General features: G+C 35.8%; 1 protein-coding gene across 4 annotated transcripts in view; it reads left to right on the top strand.

The window, feature by feature from the left end:
* ARID2 (AT-rich interaction domain 2) overlaps positions 1-19347 on the top strand; it is a 157895-nt gene that overhangs the window by 112018 nt on the left and 26530 nt on the right. For 2 of the 4 annotated variants that reach the window (XM_028123132.2, XM_088026016.1), the window contains 5 exons: positions 885-1019; positions 1660-1856; positions 2123-4986; positions 7465-7578; positions 13057-13205. In XM_028123132.2, coding sequence (XP_027978933.1) covers positions 885-1019; positions 1660-1856; positions 2123-4986; positions 7465-7578; positions 13057-13205 — 3459 coding nt within the window. The remainder of the gene's footprint in view (positions 1-884; positions 1020-1659; positions 1857-2122; positions 4987-7464; positions 7579-13056; positions 13206-19347) is intronic. The other 2 variants (XM_028123133.2, XM_088026017.1) reach the window with 1 other exon arrangement.

Genomic DNA, 19347 nt, shown 5'->3' on the forward strand with positions numbered 1-19347 from the left:
AAAAGGTTTTTGTACCTAGTCTTTTGAAAAGTCAGTACTCAAAGAATTATGAAAGTTGGAAAGTTTGTACCACATGCACAGTAAAATGTGTGTGTGTTAGGTATAGATTTGGTCTTCTAAATCCCATTTGCACATTTCTGCCAGTTCTAGTGAGGAAGGAGGAAAGTATCATTTTAAAATTATTTAATCATAAGTATTATTTGATTCAGTTTATATAAACAGCTGTAAATTGGCCTGTTATATGTATAGTAAGTCCTAGAAAAGAATCCTATGAAGGTAATTCGGCCTCTAGTCCTAACATATATGGATGGAAGTCACTATATGAAAAAGACAAACTGAAGTTTGAGTTAATTTGTAATGCATTAGGAATAGAAGTTTCTGAAATGGGGGAATGGAAGTGTGAGGCATGGGAGAAGCTTAGGTAAGTTTTTTTTCTTAAGGAATTTGTTCCAAGAGACAACAAAAGTTTAATTTTAGTTCAGTTTTTCTTCCATTTTCACATCTGCAACGGAAATAGCTCATTATTGGGAGTTTCTGTTGTATTTTAATTATTGCAAGACAGGAAATTGAGTAGATATTGATTTGTTGTAGAATATTTGTTGCCAACAGACCAATCCTATTCTCACTGGGGTGTGAACACAGTTTTTATATTTGTTGTTAATGATTTTTTAATACTAAAATAAATATGATTAAACAGTTAATCTTTTATTTGGTTTCGTCAGTCTAAAACCTAGCATGCATTTTTTGCTAATAACATGAGAAAGTGAAATTTGATTAACAGGCATAAATATTATTTTATAAGACATTGCCTTCAAATGGTTTTACTATACGTAAATATGAACTCTCCTATAATGCATAATGCCATTTATTTTTCTCCTTTTTAGGCTAAATGCTCATTTTGAAGTAAATCCAGATTGTTCTGTCTCTCGAGCAGAAATGTATTCTGAGTACCTCTCAACGTGCAGTAAATTAGCTCGTGGTGGAATCCTAACTTCAACTGGATTTTATAAATGTCTTAGGTAGGATGCATAGTTGTTGACTTTAAACAAAGTTGATTTATATCACCTAGAGCATCTCTTGCTCTTTAGAGAAAATACGAACCATCTATCTAGTTTTAAATATTTCTACTACTTGAAATTTTATATTGGCTAGGTTGTAGTAAGATAGAAATTTAAATACAAGGGGATTTTGGAAATCAAACCTGGTGTTTGTGTTTGAACATTATGAGGCTTATCAAAGCCTCAAAGAAGGGAAAAACTTTTTTCTACACTACTTTATTATGTTAAAGAAATGACTTTTGCCCTTTTTAATCTTGAATAACAGTCTATAACTAATACTCTTCAAATATCAAGGCTTTTGATATTTTGCAAAGTTCATAAAATAGACACTACCTAGATGCAGCTTTTTTGTTACTTATATAGAGTATAGAATTATTTAAAACCCAACAATGTTAATAAATAATGATTTTAAAAATTAGAGAACTGATCTTTTATATGTTTTCTTTGCTTCCCACCTTTGCAGAATATAACAGTATGCATCATACTGGTTCGAACGTTAGTAGTAATAAAATATACTGCTGCTGTTCATGTAAACATTGTTAGAAGTCTGTTTTTTGCTCGTGTGCTAGTTAAGAAAACTAAGTATGTGTGTACTTTACAGAACGGTCTTTCCAAATCATACAGTGAAGAGAGTGGAGGATTCCAGTAGCAACGGGCAGGCACATATTCATGTAGTAGGAGTAAAACGGAGGGCTATACCACTTCCCATTCAGATGTACTATCAGCAGCAACCAGTTTCTACTCCTGTTGTTCGTGTTGATTCTGTTCCTGATGTATCCCCAAGTCCTTCACCTGCAGGTATTAATTTTTGAGTTTTAAGTATTACTAATTTAACAAAAAAGCAAAATGAAACTTATATTGTATACATTTAAAATGTATAATTTTTCCTCGTGTTTCCAGTAGCATATTTGCCTATTCTTTTACTTTTATCATATTTGTATGATGCAAAGTTGTTAGATGTTAATTTCTTAAAACGATTCTTTCTTGTATTAACTAATACAATGCCTACACGCAGCTTTTCAGTCATTTCATTATGAATTTTGACTTTTCCCTCCTATTTTCAGGAATCCCCCATGGACCACAAACTGTAGGAAACCATTTTCAGAGGACTTCTGTTACCAACCAGTCTTCAAATTTGACTGCAACACAAATGTCTTTTCCAGTACAAGGTGTTCATACTGTGGCACAGACTGTTTCAAGAATTCCACCAAATCCTGCAGTTCATACCCACCAGCAGCAAAATACTCCAGTGACTGTCATTCAAAACAAAGCTCCAATTCCTTGTGAAGTCGTTAAGGCTACAGTAATCCAGAATTCGCTCTCCCAGACAGCAGTTCCTGTTAGCATTGCTGTGGGAGGAGGAGCTGCTCCGAGTTCTGTGGCTCAGAACCACAGCACAGGGCCACAGCCTGTTACAGTGGTAAATTCCCAGACATTGCTTCATCATCCGTCTGTAATTCCACAGCAGTCTCCCTTGCACACAGTGGTACCAGGACAGATACCTTCGGGCGCTCCTGTTACAGTAATTCAGCAAGCTGTCCCACAGAGTCATATATTTGGTAGAGTGCAGAACATCCCAGCATGTACTTCTACAGTTTCACAGGGTCAACAGTTAATCACCACATCACCCCAACCTGTGCAAACTTCATCTCAACAGACATCAGCTGGTAGCCAGCCGCAAGACACTGTTATCATAGCACCTTCACAGTATGTGACAACTTCTGCATCCAATATTGTCTCAGCAACTTCAGTACAGAATTTTCAGGTAGCTACGGGACAGATGGTTACCATTGCTGGTGTCCCAAGTCCACAGCCCTCAAGGGTAGGGTTTCAGAACATTGCACCAAAACCTCTCCCTTCTCAGCAAGTTTCATCAACGGTGGTACAGCAGCCCATTCAACAACCACAGCAGCCAGCCCAACAAAGTGTAGTGATTGTAAGCCAGCCAGCTCAACAAGGTCAGACTTACGCACCAGCCATTCACCAAATTGTTCTTGCTAATCCAGCAGCTCTTCCGGCTGGTCAGACAGTTCAGCTAACCGGGCAACCAAACCTAACTCCATCTTCCTCGCCATCACCTGTCCCAGCTACTAATAACCAAGTCCCCACTGCCATGTCATCTTCCTCCACCGCTCAGTCACAGGGACCACCTCCTACTGTCAGTCAGATGCTGTCCGTGAAGAGGCAGCAGCAGCAGCAGCTTTCACCAGCACCCTCCCCACAGCAGGTACAAGTACAGGTTCAGCAGCCCCAACAAGTACAGATGCAAGTCCCGCCACAGCAGGCGAACGCAGGCGTTGGTCAGCCTGCTTCTGGTGAGTCGAGTCTGATAAAACAGCTGCTGCTTCCAAAGCGTGGTCCTTCGACACCGGGTGGTAAGCTAATTCTCCCAGCTCCACAGATTCCTCCTCCTAATAATGCAAGAGCCCCTAGCCCTCAGGTGGTATACCAGGTGGCCAATAACCAAGCAGCGGGTTTTGGTGTGCAGGGGCAGTCTTCAGCTCAGCAGCTGTTGGTTGGGCAGCAAAACGTTCAGTTGGTCCAAAGTGCAATGCCACCCACAGGGGGAGTGCAAACTGTGCCCATCTCAAACTTACAAATATTGCCAGGCCCACTGATTTCGAACAGCCCAGCCACCATTTTCCAAGGGACTTCTGGCAACCAGGTAACCATAACAGTTGTGCCAAATACAAGTTTTGCAACTGCAACTGTGAGTCAGGGAAATGCAACTCAGCTCATTGCTCCAGCGGGAATTACCATGAGTGGGACACAGGCAGGAGTTGGACTTCAGGTGCAAACACTTCCAGCCACTCAGACATCTCCAGCTGGACAATCATCCTGTACTACTGCTACTCCCCCATTCAAAGGTGATAAGATCATTTGCCAAAAGGAGGAGGAAGCAAAAGAAGCAACAGGTTTACATGTTCATGAACGTAAAATTGAAGTCATGGAGAACCCGTCCTGCCGACGAGGAACCACGAACACCAGCAATGGAGATACAAAGGAAAATGAAATGCAGGTGGGAAGTCTTTTAAATGGGAGAAAGTACAGTGACTCAAGTCTACCTCCTTCAAACTCAGGGAAAATTCAAAGTGAGGCTAATCAGTGCTCACTAATCAGTAATGGGCCATCGTTAGAATTAGGTGAGAATGGAACATCTGGAAAACAGAACTCAGAACAAATGGATATGCCGGATATCAAAAGTGATTTGAAAAAACCTCTAGTTAATGGAATCTGTGATTTTGATAAGGGAGATGGTTCTCATTTAAGCAAAAACATTCCAAATCACAAAACTTCCAATCATGTAGGAAATGGTGAGATATCTCCAATGGAACCGCAAGGGACTTTAGATGCCACTCAGCAAGATACTGCCAAAGGTGATCAACTAGAAAGAATTTCGAATGGACCTATATTAACTTTGGGTGGTTCGCCATCTGTGAGCAGTATGCAGGAGGCTCCAAATGTGGCAACACCGCAGTTTAGTGGTACTGACTTGCCTAACGGACCTCTAGCTTCAAGTTTGAATTCAGATGTGCCTCAGCAACGCCCAAGTGTAGTTGTCTCTCCACATTCTACAACCTCTGTTATACAGGGGCATCAGATCATAGCAGTTCCCCACTCAGGATCAAGAGTGTCCCATTCTCCAGCCCTGTCATCTGACGTTCGGTCTACAAATGGCACAGCAGAATGCAAAACTGTCAAGAGGCCGGCAGAGGATAATGATAGGGAAACAGTCACAGGAATTCCAAATAAAGTAGGAGTTAGGATTGTTACAATCAGTGACCCCAACAATGCTGGCTGCAGCGCAACAATGGTTGCCGTGCCGGCAGGAGCCGATCCCAGCACGGTAGCTAAAGTAGCAATAGAAAGTGCTGCTCAGCAAAAGCAGCAACATCCGCCGCCATATGGACAGAATGTGGTCCCACAGGTAAGTCGTTCTGCTGTCAACATTGTAAATAGGATTTTAGGGGAATGTGCACTGTTGGGTCTTTGCCTCATCTTGAAAAGGTAATTGTGTCATCTCACCAGTGTACTTGGACTCCCACGCTCCTATTTTTCGGTGTTTTTTTTGTCATATTAAACAATCGTCTCAATTGTTAACTTTAGCACATGGTTTAAAGAATCTTTTAAATTTTGGTATAGACCCAAATTAGTAATTTTGTAGACCCAAGATAGAGGAGCACTTGCTAATCTGACATCTTTTGGAGAATTTTTTAAATGTAAGTTAGTCTCCTTTGGTCTCCTTTGGAGGGGGCGGTGGTGTGGGATATACTAAGAGCACTTCTAAAGGGAGGTTCCGTATTTGATTTTTGACACGAGTATGTTTTTGTGGCTCTTTTCACCATTCTTTTGTAAAAAAGATGAATCCCATAAGTACTTTATCAGGTGTTTTCTTGTTATATTTTTATATTGACTTAGTTGCCTTTATTCTTTAAAAAGTATTATAATTTCAATTTCTTTCACCTGTTCTGATATTCTTGCTTTTGTGTTTCTTACTCCTTTGCCCTACTGTCATGTTTCTGTTATCCCCTCTTTAATAGTCTATCCAATCTCTGTTGTACCCTGTAGTAAATAAAAGTGTTTTCTAGGACTAGTGCTACTGAATTGAGGGTTCATTCTGCCTGTAAAGATTTTCAGGTCAATCTTGTGTGCTGTTTCCACTGAAACTAGGGGTTTGCTTAACAGTTGTCTTTAACCTAATTTCTTGGATGACTTTTCCTTTATTCTCTTTCCTAAGTACTACATAGCCAGAACCTTCTGTGACTATTGCCAGCTCTGCTGGCACTCTTCTGACTTGGGCTTCTTCTCTGTGCTTTTGGTGTTTACAGAAGATCTATGGCCATTGTTGGCAATAGTACCAAATCTGGGGGTAGAGGGAGGGGCAAAATGAAAGATGAAAGAACAAAGAATCCCTTGCTTCAGAACTGTTCATCCACTGATGTGCCTCTTTTTTCATGTGAGTGGATAAAACTGGACAGTGCTGTCAGGGGGCATAATGAGATTTTAATTCATACGTTAGTACTGTATTGCTTAGATTTATTTTTATTGCAAGGTACCTAAATAGGTTGAGTATTCTTTGGTTGATGTGTACATGGCAATAATTAGTACTGAGTTTTAGTGAAAAACACTAAGGCAATTTTACTCAAACTGCTACAAGTTGAATTTTTCATTTATTAAACACAGTAAAAATTTTTTAAAGTAGTGCAGTGTCTGGCATATAGTAAGCATTCAGTAAAGCTGATTTTTATATGTTTTTTTCCTATATTTGTAATTTCCCACTTCATCTTGATTATGTTCCTGACTCTGTTTTTTCCTCTCAGATTCTCTTATAATCCTAAATAGTTATAGACTAAGCCAAATGAGAGAAAAACTCCGTTACTGTGGAATTATCAACCCTCATTTTTTTGTGCGTCCTTAATTTTCCAGTGTGATTATATTCAATAATGATACTTAAGAACCAACAATAATACTTGTTAAGACTAGGACCTGTGTTAGGAACTTGGTACTAAAGCATTTTCTCGTTTAATCCTTAAAATAACTCTGTGAGGTAAAAATTGTTATTACTGTTTTAGAGATGAGGCTCCAAACTGCAGAATAACTCACCCAAGGTCACCAACTACTGTGAAGTGGTTCCGGGACTGAACCACTTGGGTGTGTGTCTGAAACAAAGATTCATTCTCTTAACCCATTTCGCCACTATTTTCCAAGATTTCGTTGAAAAGTTTTATGTATAACATACTGATTATTTGAACTATTATATTACAGAATGTGAGTAGCATTAAATTATAATTTTAGGACATGAATGCTAAAACTTTTTTCTTTACACATTGGACATATATGTATCTAATTCAAGCCATAAAATTACTACATTTTATTCCTAATATGAAAAATGTGTTTTTTAGTATAGTCCCGAAGAATATAGTCCATTTAAAGTGGCTACATTCTTTATTTTTAAAATTAGTGTTTGGCTGGCATGTAGAAATTTTAAACTTTGCAAGGAAAAAAGAGATAGCATGCATGGTGTCTGAGAGAGAGAATTAAAAACTGGGATTCTTACATGTAACGCTTAGCAGGGTGACTGCTACATAGTTAAGCACTCAATAATAGTACAGCTGTATTTTACCTTCATATATGGGAATAAAGTACTTATAAAGGCTAAAAAAGATCAACTGTTCAAGATGGGATCATAAATTTCCTTTTGAAGGGTCAGCTGTTGGCCTTCTTAAGAGCCTGCTAATAGAAAACCATTTCCATTGTTGCCCAGATTCTTCAGGTTTCTTTTATATAGACCTTGGTTTAACACCATTTTATTCACTATTTGAATTGGTGCTTTAAAGGGGTAGATGAAATAGAGGATTTTAAATGTGATTTTTCAGCCAAACCTTGTTATTTCTACCATTTCAAGGGGTCTGGGGATGTTAAGGAGGCACCTGGACCCCAAGGAGGGACTTTCAGACTTGCAGAATGTTCAGGGCTGGAAAGACTGCAGGGAAATGTCCCTGCTGAGAATGGCCAACAGGTAATCCTTCCTACTACCATTGTTATTTCATGTTTCTTTTCTCAATTTTGTTTCCTTTCACTCCCATTAATCAGCTATATTAATTTCATTACAGAAAAAAAACAGAAAAAGAGAAAGATCTATGAAAGCAAATGATATAACCACAGATTTTGTGTTTAAGTAGTATTTAGCTGGGTGGTACGTATAAATACATACAAAATAAATTGTACCTATTTCATGGCAAACTTCTTTATTTGTAGCTGCTTATTTTCAGTCTGTTGTATTTGCAATCTGTAGGATATCTGTTCATGAATTGGTATCTTCTGGAGGCATAAAACTAGATTGGCATGTAAAAAATAAAAATGAATTAAAAAAGAAAAATAGTTATAAATATTTACCTAAAGATTTGCCTTTTTCAGGAGCATGTAAAACACATGTTGAACAGAATGGAACAATAGCTATTAATCCCATGATCTGAAGACATGCTAAATTCTTGTATATAAAAATAGTTTACTTAAGGATGTATTTGTTTAAGGTGTTTTATATGTGCCTTTCCTCAGTTCCGTGTCCTTCACATAGGAATCATTGCTGATATGGTTCTGTGTGACACTGAATTTTGTATCTTCCTGGTCCCTTCCTTTCTTTGATAAAGAGCTTGAAGTTAATCAACCCATCAGAAAGCAGATCTGTAGCCTCAAGGGGGCAGCATTTAGTCATAGCCAAGATCATTTTAGCAAGAGCCACAGGAATTATTTCAATATTTTCTTAAGAGTACTACTGCTTAGATTTGTAGAGTGGCAGCACATTGTAAAAACTAAGAAAGGCATTACTACTAAACATAATTTTTTGTTCGTATTTCAGTGTGTCCTTATAAGCCAGTCTTGGTATGTATTGATTATCTAGGTTTATACTTCATAAGAGTAAAAAACTTGGTAGTTTAAGAACATGAGGGAATGTTAGAGCAGAAAGAATCTTAGATATTATCTTGTCCCAAACCCTCATTTTTAAGAATTGAAGTTACTTTCCCACACTCAAAAAGATCTCTTTTCCAGTGATTTCTATAATTGTCTTAATTCTGTTCTTAAAAGATCTGTACATTTAGACTAAGTATAATCACTTTTATATCACATTTAGAGTAAATCAAATTTTTGTTCCCTACGACTTCTTCAGAGTATCTCTCCTTACATGCCTATGTTTTAGAATATACTTTCTCAGTTTCTTCAGTTAGATCTTAGGTGTCAGGGTGTCTGGTTTATTCATCATCCTATTTATCTCAGTCAGTTCCATTTATAAGTGGCTTTCAAAATGTAGCTAGAATTGAACACAGTGTTTCATTACTACCTAGTAAAGAATTTATTTTGAGGATAGACTATGAATTTGTATCTTCTAACACAGATTGAAGTGTTTAAATTTTCATCTTTCTAAGGTTTTTAAAGTTTAGTATTAAGAGTGTAAGGGTTTAAGAGCCTCAAATCCCAAGTCTTAGATAAGAAAATATTATCACTCTAGGGGTGCTTGGGTGGCTCAGTCAGTTAAGCATCCGACTCTTGATTCCAGCTCAGGTCATGATCTGGGGGCTCTGTGCTCAGCGAGGAGTCTGCTTGAGGATTCTTTCCCTTTCCTTCTGCCCCTCCTTCTGCTTGTGTGGTTTCTCTCTCTCTCAAATAAATAAATAAATCTTAAAAAAATAGTATCACTGTAATCTAGAATTTTTAGCCATAATTTACTCTTGAAAAGATGACAGAGGAAAGCATACTCTTGAAAAGATGATAGAAGAAAGCAAGGTTAAAATTTCTTTTTTTAACAAAAAGAGCATTAATAAAACTGCGTTAACTTTTTTAGTTAATTTTACGTTGCAGAATAAATCACAGAGTTGTTTTGCATCTTTTGTGTAATTTTATTTTCCTGGTCACTCACTGCTGGATTTGTGGCTTTGATTTGAAAAAAAAAAAAAAAACTGTAATATTAAAAAAATAGCTCTTCCTCAACAGAGTGAATGAGAATATTCCTCAAGAGGGATCACTCCAAAAACTTTGACTTTGAAACCTACTTTTACATTTACATTTGAGTTAGGGTTATGGCTAATGATCTAGCAATTCATAGTCAATAATAAGGTTAAGAAAAAGTAAACTTACACATCCTAAAAGAAATATATTTTGCACTATCAAGTAAAATACCTAATTCTTTTTATTAATTAATTTTTATTTATGTATTTATTTACTGGGGGGAGGGGCAGAGGGGAAGAGAGAGAGTGAGTCTTTTGAGCAGACTCCGAACTGAGTGCAGAGCCCATTGCGGAGTTGGAGCTCACGACCCTGAGATCATGACTTGAGCCAAAATCAAGAGTAGGATGCTTAACTGACTGAGCCACACAGGCGCCCCAGGAATGTGTAATTTTTAATAACGAGAGGAAACCTAAAAACATTCACCCCTGTGGTCAAAGGAAATATGACTCTTGGAATTTCTCCTTTGGTATATTCTATTAAGTACTTTAATTCTTGGGGCACCTGGGTGGCTGAGTTGGTTAAGCGTCTGCCTTCGGCTCAGGTCATGGTCCCAGGGTCCTGGGATCGAGCCCCACTGTGGGCTCCCTGCTCAGCGGGGAGCCTGCTTCTCCCTCTCCCTCTCCCCACCCCCTGCTCCTGCTCTCTCTCTCTCAAATAAATAAATAAAATCTTTTTTTTTCAAAAGTACTTTAATTCTTTTTGTTTCAGTGATATATTTAGACGTATTTAATTCTTTTTGTCATTTGTTTACTTTTTATTGTAGTTTTCCCCAACATATACAAAAGTAGAACTAATAAGTCTTCATGTATCTATCACCAGCTTAAAATCTTATTACCATTTTGCCTTTTTAGTTTCATCTGTTCTTCACCACTATCATTTTTTTTTCCTTGGAGTACTTTAAAACAAATATCAAACATTATTGCATTTTGCCAATAATAATTCAGAATCTGTTTCTCTAATAGTTGAGTACTTTTAACTATTTAGATCTCTCTCTCCAATACCAAATCACATCCAGCATAAATAGTAATGTGTTTAATATTATCTGACACCCAGTTCATTATTCTCTAGTTGTCATTTTTTTTTTTAAGATTTTATTTATTTTTGACAGCACAAGCAGGGGAAGCAGCAGGCAAAGGGAGAGGGAGAAGCAGGCTCCCCGCTCAGCAGGGAGCCCGATGTGGGGCTCGATGCCAAGACCCTGGGATCATGACCTGAGCCGAAGGCAGACATTGAACCATCTGAGCCACCCAGGCGCCCCTCTAGTTGTCTTTTAAAAACAACATTTTTTTTTTTTTAAACAACTCGTTTGAATTAAGATCCACAAGTTTTTTACACGTTGCATTTGGTTAATGCGTCTTTATTTATTCTTAATTTAATAGATTAATTTCAGTCATCCTTGCCACATCCCTCATTCACATTTGGGGTCAAAATACCTTGTGATTCCTTGTTAAATTTTCTATGTGACACCAAATAAGAGTTCCACAATGGAAAAAAAGATAGGATAAAGATTTGTTAGCACTTACGAAAATAAAAATAAGCTTAATCTACAAATATATGACAAGATATTCAATAAAATACCTAATTTAAACAGTAATAGTATGGGGAACCAAAAGATTCATTCTGAGGGAATTTGATGCTTCGGCAGATTTACCCTTTAATTAAAATTCTGGGATATTTGTAACTTGTTACTCTCTTAATATTTGTATTTGGCTGAAATGGGTCCTCTTGGTTACTCCCCCTTATTAGAATTTCCTGGATTTTTATTGAATATTTTCATTTCAGGGAAGCAATTTGAATAATTCTTTTGATAGACTTAATTCTAATGTTACCTTCCATTCCTTTGTCTCTGATCCTCTTTTTTTTTTTTTCTGTGTGCTTTCTCAGCATCAGTTTTTATGGCCTTAAGAATTCCCAGGTGAACGATTGTCAGATCCGTGTTTCCAGCATTAACTTCTATTACTAGACATTTGTAGTTGTTGATCTGTCAGTGTCCCCAAAGCAAACTCATTATCTTTCCTCCAAAGTTTGGTTTCCCTTCTCTATTTGGACTTCTAGCATAATAATAATAATACTAACTATTGCCATTTGTTGAGAATCTAGAACTAGGCTCTTCAGCTGTAGTTTCTCTAGTCTCTTCCCACCATTCCTTACCCTAGATTTCATTACTTAACAGTTTATAGATGAGGAACCTGAAGATCACAGAAGTTAAACAGGTTGCCCAGGGTCACATAACTAGTTTAAAAAGCAAATTGAAAGTTTGAGTACTGATGTGTCAAGCTAGGGAGTCCACATCATATCCATGACGCCTGTTTTTCATGCATGTATATGCATGTATATGTTTTCTCACTGACCATACTGTAAAATTTAAGGGCGGGAACGTTATGGAAACAACTTCAATCACATCCCAAAAGTAGATTTTTTTTTTCTTAGAGTTTGGAACTCAAAAGTTCTTAGGACTTCACATTTCTAAACTTTTTTTCAGCATTTTATTCTCCTTTTTTTCATTTTTATGCTCTAGCCTTATAGTGTTTTGTCTTTTTTCTAATTTTTATAGCTTTTAATCTGACGTTTGCAGCAACCAATATTACCTTATAAGTGAACAAGTATATGTAATATTTTTCCAGAGTTTAAATTTATTGCCATTAAACTATGCTTTGAAAATGATGTGCTACCATTTCTATATGAAAAATTCAGTATTTTTCCCTTTGTGATACATTTTTTATGAATAAAATCTGAGTTAAGGTTCAAAGAAAATATTTTGCCTCAAATTGTTTTAAGCTTTATTATAATTATGTATTTTTCAGAGAGAAAGGGATGGAATACAGAAGAAGAAAACGTAGCTTATATTTAAAAAAGACTTATATGTACAATTAGGATTTTTACTTGTATTGTCCATCAACAACTGTAACTGAACAACTTTAAAGACTAAAGTTAAAATGACTTACTATAAAATAATTTTTACAACATTCTACTTACGGTTACTTCATTTTTAACATCAGAAATTTTCTTTGCTTTTTGCTATGATTTATGTTGTAGTCATTAAAAAAATCAAAAGGAAAATATGCTAAGAAATAATAATTTGCAATTGATTTGTTCTTGTGCAGAATGTACGTAAGTAAATCAAATGGGTGCATTTATAGTAGATTTATTCCTCATGTTAATCTATAATTGTGTTTCTGCCTAATTTTATTAATCTAAAAATTCTTAATTCTAAATAATGTATATCCTGTAACAGTAACAATGTGATTTTGCCTTTGTGGTTCAGATGAAATAAAAGAATCTAACTTCCTAATTATTTTTATAAAAATAATTATCTTTTATAAAGAATTTTTTAAAAAATGATCATTAACTACAAATGTAAATTTTATGTTAGAAGTGCATAACTATCAATGTAATCATATAATCGTCATTATAATTATTTTATGCCTATACTATAAAATACGAATGTCTTTCAGTGTCACCTCACAAACTACGTGGTTGTGTTTTTTCACAGAACACTCCTCTGACGCCTTCACCAGCTGCGCAAGTGCAGAGCCAGCCTAACACTTCCCAGCCTTCTCCATTCAGTGCATCTAGTCAGCAAGGGGATCCAGTGAGAAAACCTGGACACAACTTCATGTGTCTGTGGCAGTCTTGTAAAAAGTAAATGGCAATTTTATTTGATACACATAAATGCTCTTTGTTCTGGAATGCTTTTATATTTACATTTCTGTCATCTGTACTTTTATGAAAATTTTCTTTTGAAACCACTGAAGTCTTTTAGCGAAAGTACTTCCTGTGAAGAGGGATGTCTATGTAGGTCCAGTGGCACCTAAACTAGGAAATTTATATAAATGGTAGAAAGAGCTTCATTGCCTAATGGTAGGTTATTGGGGAATGTGTTTCAGTATTAGCTTTTAACAAGAGAAAATCAGCTAAGCATTTGATTTCATATTTGACTATGAAAAGAGATAGGTTTTTTAAAGTGACTTGATGTTGGTGACAGCTATTGAATTTCTGTATTGTAGCAACTTAAAGATAATCTTTTAGGAAGACTGATTTGTCTTAAATTTGAGTTTGGGTTGGACACCCCATGAAAATTATTTTTAAAGCCATATCATCTTAAAATTTAATAACTAAGATGAACAATGAGTAGAATTGAACTTCCTAAAATAGGGCTTTCTTACACTTGCTAAATACTTGCGAATAATGTCGGTTAAATAAAATAGTTCTTTTAACAGTGCTCAGCCAAGACCCTTTGCTTTGTCACTTTTTTAGAGGTATGGGACTAAGGCACTTGTCTTAATAGACATAATACCCTTCACTTTATGGATATCAAATTTCCTTTTCACTTTAACTGATAGAAGAAATTACCATATTCTTTTAAAAATTATATTTGCTATTCATAATTTTTATGATATACTACATACTTTACTGTAAACTTCATATACAGGTTTGTTGTGGGATTGTCGCTATCACTGTAGCTTAGGGATTATTAATAGCATGCACAATTTCTTTGAACAGTGTTCATCAAACTTTAAATTTCAACCCAGTAGTGGTGTCATGAAATCATTTTGTCGGATCTCTACTTGTGGGTTTTTGCTGGTTTTGTTTTGTTCCCAATTAAAAAAAAATGAATAAAATATATCAGATTCCATCATGTTAGTAAAGGTAACTATTGTTTCCAGTTTTATATGTATATATAATATAGGCAGGTGTGTACTAGATTATAGTATAAAATCTGTTTGTCAAAAGGTAGTTTACAAGTCCATGCTTTCGGGGGTCTCCGATTATTTCTTTGATATGTTTATTTTGACCATCTTGTTTTGTTTATGTTGTAAGTTAATTTGAAACTATTTTCACCATCATCAACTGTATTCTTTACTTTTTTCAGATTTTGTTTTTGTCTTTCCATGTAAATGGAAGCTGATGGAGTAGGTAGTCAGCTAATACTATTTGTTGACTAAAAAGTTTGAGAATAGCTGCTTTAGATGAAGCGCTTACAGTATTTCAAGAAAAAAGTTGCTGGAAGAGTTAATGCACCTAAATGCACAACACGATTTCCCGTCTTGCTACAAAATTTGATCTGTGCCTCCTCTTTGGAAGTCTTTTTTGAATAAGACTCAGCAAGGGTTCCCAGAGCTTGTCATTTTTTAAAGCCATTTTTAGATGCTACAATTTTAATTCAGTTTGATTCTGCAAATATTTACCGAGTACCCTCTAGGAGGGTGTATGTGCTTGGAGTTAGAAATAAAAAAGATCATTCTCAGCTTTTAAAGAAGCACATCCAAAAACAAATTTATGGTATAAATAAGTGCTATAAAGAGATAGTTGGCAGCATAGCGGACAGTTAATACAGTGCTGGGATGGTTAGAAAAGTTTCAGTACAGGAGCACCTGGGTGGCTCAGTCTGTTAAGCGGCAGACTTGGTTGTGATCTCGTGGTCGTTTGATCAGAGTTGTGCATCAGGCTCACGCTCAGTGCAGAATCTGCTTCAGATTCTCTCTCCCTTTGCTCTTCTCGCAATTGTTTCAGTTTTATGAAGAGCATTTTAAAAGTGGCATTGTGTACTTCCATCAGGAGATATGTAATATCTTGTCTCTTTTTTTGTGATGTCAACAGCCATTGAGGGTGATCACCTAAATCCATCATTACATTAAGAGTTGTAAAATGTAAATGTTCCCCTCTTACCAACTCTTTGATTTCTCTGAGAAATAGTAAGTTCTTTCTTAAGTTCCTAAAGAAAAGGCTAGATAGATTATCTATGATAGCTCTTATTTACCAATTTTAAAAATATTGCATTATTTACTTGTATTCTTCAAAGGTGTCCCATGAAGTTTGGATTCTGTTTGTTTTTGTTTTTAGTATCATTATAAATGAACTTATGAATTTAAAAATATTTGAGGTATTTTAGTCCATTGCAGTTATTATTTCTTGATGTTCAAATTGTCCCGTCTTTAGCCAGTAAAGGCCTATTCATGCTGGTTCCCAGTTCCTTTGGTTGATCTTAATATCAGTGATCTTAATAGGTCTTTGACAGTTTCCTCGTTCTCTGTTAAACAAAATGTTCCTGCCACATACATGGAATCAGATTTGTCCAAGGAGGTCTTTTAATGGGAAATGGTATTTAGTCTAGGTTCCAGGGAGTATCCGTTGCTTTTAGGTTGGTTATTATTCTAGATGTTTTAGTGGACAGACTAGAAAAACTAATGGTTTTTATTTCATGCTTAGAAAGATCTTCTCAGCTCTTAGATCACATAATACACATTTTGTTGCCCTCCAGTACTTTAATGTTTTAACTTTTTTATCCATCTGTAATTTAGTTTCATGTATAAAGTGAAGTATGAATCTAGCTTTTTTATTTTCCAAATGGCTAACATATTGGTGTTTATCTTTCCCTTGGGTGTTTGAATTTCTACCCTTGTTATATATTAAATTCCTGTATCCTTTGTCTATTTCTGAATTACTTGTTACTCCACTGGTCTCTGTCTTTATTATACCATCACTTTTTTTCCCCCAAATATTGTATTTATTTATTTGAGAGAGAGCACAAGCGACAGAGAGGGGAAAAGGGAAAGGAAGAAGCAGACTCCTGGCTGAGCAGGGAGCCTGATGCGGCACTCGATGCCAGGACCCCAGGATCATGATCTGAGCCAAAGGCAGCTGCTTAACTGACTGAGCCACCCAGGTGCCCCTATACCATAACTTAAAATTTTAATGTTGGATATGGCAAGATCCCCCTCCTAATTTTTCTTTTTCAGGGTGTTTCTCAATTTTTTTCAAGCATTTATACCAGGCACTATGCTAGATTTTGAAATTAGAGTGATTTATAAATTGGACTTGGTACATGTACGGATACTTATCCTTTCAAATGAACTTTAGAATGTTTCTATAGATCTCCAAAAAAGCATGTTGGCATTTTCATTGTAATTGCTTTTTTTTTTTTTAGATTCTTTTTTTAAATTTATTTGTCAGAGAGAGCACAAGCAGGGGAAGCAGCAGGCAGAGGGAGAAGCAAGGAGCCTGATAGGGGACTCGATCCCAGGACCCTGGGATCATGACCTGAGCCGAAGGCAGACACTTAACCGACTGAGCCACCCAGGCATTCCTTTTTTGAGGACTTTTACACCTGTGTACTGGTCTATAATTGTTCTGTCTTTGTATGGTTTTGGTATTAGGGTAATGCTGGTCTTACGTAATGAATCAGGAAATGTACTCTCCTATTTTTTGGTAGGGATTATAGAGAATTGGTATCATTTCTTCCTTAAATGTTTGGTAGAATTCACCAGGGAAACCATAAATCCAGTTCAGTTTTTTTCAGTAGTTATCAGCTTGTTCAGATTATTCTTCTTGTGTGAGTTTTAGCAGATTGTGTCGTTTAGAGAAATCCATTCATTTTATAAATTACCAAATTTGTGGCATAGAGTTATTTATAACATTTATTATCCTTTTAATATTCATGGGCTCATTAGCAATGAAAGAAGCTTTTATTTCTGATATTAGTAATTTGTGTTGTTTCTCATTCTTTCTCTTGGTTAAGCTAGCTAGAGGTTTATCTATTTTACTGATCTCAAACAACTGGTTTTGGTTTCGTTGATTTTTCTCTGTTGATTTCCTGTTGTCATTTCATTGATTTCTCCTTTAATTTTTATTTTTTTTCTTCTGCTTGCTTTAAATTCATATTGTTCCTTTTCTAGATTTCTAAGGTGGAAGCTTAGATTATTGATTTTTAGATCTTTTCTAATCTATAACTTTCCCTCTATGTACTGCCTTAGCTGTATCCCATAAATTTGGTAAGTTGTAATTTCGTTATCACTTAGTTCAAAATATTTTAGAAGTACGTTGTTTAATTTCCAAGTATTTGGGGATAGTCCACCTATCTTTTTGTTATTTTTAGTTTAATTACACTGTAGTCTGAGAACATACTTTATATGACTTCTATTCTTTTAAATTTGTTAAGGTGTGTTTTATGTCCCAGAATGTAGTCTGTCTTGGTGAATGTTCCACAAGAGCGTGAGAAGAATGTTTTTTTCTGTTGTTGAAGTGTTATATAAATGTCAGTTAGATCAATTGATTGATGATGCTGCTTAGTTCAAATACATCCTCCTGATTTTCTGCCTGCTAGATCTGTCAGTCACTGATAGAGTTGTGCTAAGTTTCCAAGTATAATTAGTGGATTTTTCTATTTCTTCCTGCAGTTCTATCAGATTTTGCTCATATTTTGATGCTTTGTGTTAGGAGTGCAGACCTTAAGAATTGCGTGTCTTTGTGAAGAGTTGACCTCCTTATCATTATGTAATGTCCCTCTTCATTTCTGATAGTAACCATACTCTGAAGTCGGCTTCATCTGACTCTAGTATAGTTACTCCAGCTTTCTTTTGATTACTGTTAGTGTGCTATGTCTTTCACCATCCTTTTATTTTTGGGGTGGAGGGAGTATAAAATGGATTTTAATGTTCAAATCAATATTATTGGTCCCCAGCTTTCAACTTTGAATATGATTTTCTCTTCTTCCCCCTAGGTTTTCCTCATAAAAGTCAATCCTTTTGCTAACTGCCTTTAAAAAATTTTTTTAATTGGAGTGTAGTTGGCATACAATATTACACTGTTTCAGGTGTACAACATAGCCCCTTGACAGTTATATACATTATACAACATTCACTATGCTAAGTTTAGTTACCATGTGTTATCATACAAAGTTATTACAATATTATTGACTATACTCCCTGTGCTGTAGTTTTCATCCCCATGACTTACTTATTTTAGAACTGGAAGTTTGTACCTTTTAATCCCCTTCACCTATTTTGCTCATCCCCCAACCACCTCCATCACTTTACTTTTAATCTGTGTTTTTATATCTAACCACACATAGTTGGGTTTCATTTTGTTTATCTGCTCTGCCAGTCTCTTTATTAATTAGTATGTTTAGATCATTCACATTTAAAATGATTATTGATACAGTTGCATTAATATTTATCATATTTATAAATGTTTTCTATTCATTTCACTTGTGTTTTGTATCTTTTGTCTTCACATGTTTTACTTTCTTTGGTTTTAGTAATTTATGATTCCATTTGTTCCTCTTAGCATATCAATTATACTTCTTTTAAAAACTTTTTATGGTTTTGGTTTTTTTTTAAGATTTTATTTTATTTACTTGTCAGAGAGAGAGAGAGAGAGAGCACAAGTGGGGGGAGAGGCAGGCAGAGGGAGAAGTGGGCTCCTTGCTCGCTAATAAGGCAGCAGCTCTAGTGCAGACGTGCCCTCACTTTTTGTCTGAAAAAGCATTTCTCCTTTGCTTTTGAGAAATAATTTTGTGGACATAAAATTTTTTTCTTTTAACTTCAAAATATTTCATTCTACTCAAGAGACATCCAGTGTAAGTTTACCTTTGTTGTGCTGTCAGTAATGTGTTTTGTTTTTGCTCTTTTCCCTCTAGCTACTTTCAAGATTTTTTTGTCTTTGGTTTTTAGCAATTTAAATATAATATGCCTAGGTGGGTTTTTTTTGTTTTTTACATTTATCCTGTTTGGTATTCTCTGAGTTTCCTAGATCTGTGGTTTGGTGTGTGTCATTGATTTTGGAAAATGCTCAGTTCAGATATTTCTTCATTTTATCTCTTTCCTCTTTCTGGTATTCCCATTACACATACGTTGCACCTTTTGTAACTGTCCCACAGTTCTTAACTGTTTCCTTTTTTTTCTCTTTGTTCTTCAGTTTGGGAAGTTTCTATTCATACTTGTTTTTAAACTCACTGATTCTGTTCTTGGCTGTATCCAGTCTATTGATGATCCCATCCCCAAAG

This window comes from Eumetopias jubatus, unplaced genomic scaffold, assembly GCF_037043125.1.
Source record: "Eumetopias jubatus isolate StellerSeaLion01/CBP00866 unplaced genomic scaffold, mEumJub1_p1.0 scaffold_8, whole genome shotgun sequence".
Classification (NCBI taxonomy): Eukaryota; Metazoa; Chordata; class Mammalia; order Carnivora; family Otariidae; genus Eumetopias; species Eumetopias jubatus.